At 51.6% G+C, this 283-nt stretch overlaps 1 protein-coding gene across 1 annotated transcript in view; it reads left to right on the top strand.

Annotated features, from left to right (window-relative positions):
- LOC104272228 (guanine nucleotide-binding protein G(k) subunit alpha-like) overlaps nucleotides 1–280 on the top strand; it is a gene marked incomplete at both ends in the record, with an annotated part of 12,543 nt that extends 12,263 nt beyond the window's left edge. Inside the window, one exon of the mRNA XM_009867171.1 lies at nucleotides 131–280. Within this exon, the coding sequence (XP_009865473.1) occupies nucleotides 131–280 (150 nt within the window). The remainder of the gene's footprint in view (nucleotides 1–130) is intronic.
- Nucleotides 281–283: the final 3 nt, after the last annotated feature.

The raw sequence follows: 283 nt of genomic DNA, 5'->3' as shown, positions 1-283 counted from the left end.
TTTACCAGAAGGGGTTAACGGTGGATTTGGAGCTGGATAAGGCAGATGGTTGCAAGCAGCTTAGTATGGACTTAAAAGATCTCTGTGCTGTCAACTGGTGGCCAAAGGAAGGGATCTTGATCTTTTTCAGGCTCCAACACGTACGAGGAAGCGGCCGCGTACATCCAGTGTCAGTTCGAAGACCTGAACCGCAGGAAAGACACCAAGGAGATCTACACGCACTTCACCTGCGCCACCGACACCAAGAACGTGCAGTTCGTCTTTGATGCCGTCACCGACGTCA

The sequence above is a fragment of the Apaloderma vittatum genome, unplaced genomic scaffold, assembly GCF_000703405.1.
Source record: "Apaloderma vittatum isolate BGI_N311 unplaced genomic scaffold, ASM70340v1 scaffold22450, whole genome shotgun sequence".
NCBI lineage: Eukaryota > Metazoa > Chordata > Aves > Trogoniformes > Trogonidae > Apaloderma > Apaloderma vittatum.
The sequence above is the reverse complement of the archived record's forward strand: the minus strand, read 5'-3'. Positions and strand labels throughout refer to the sequence as shown.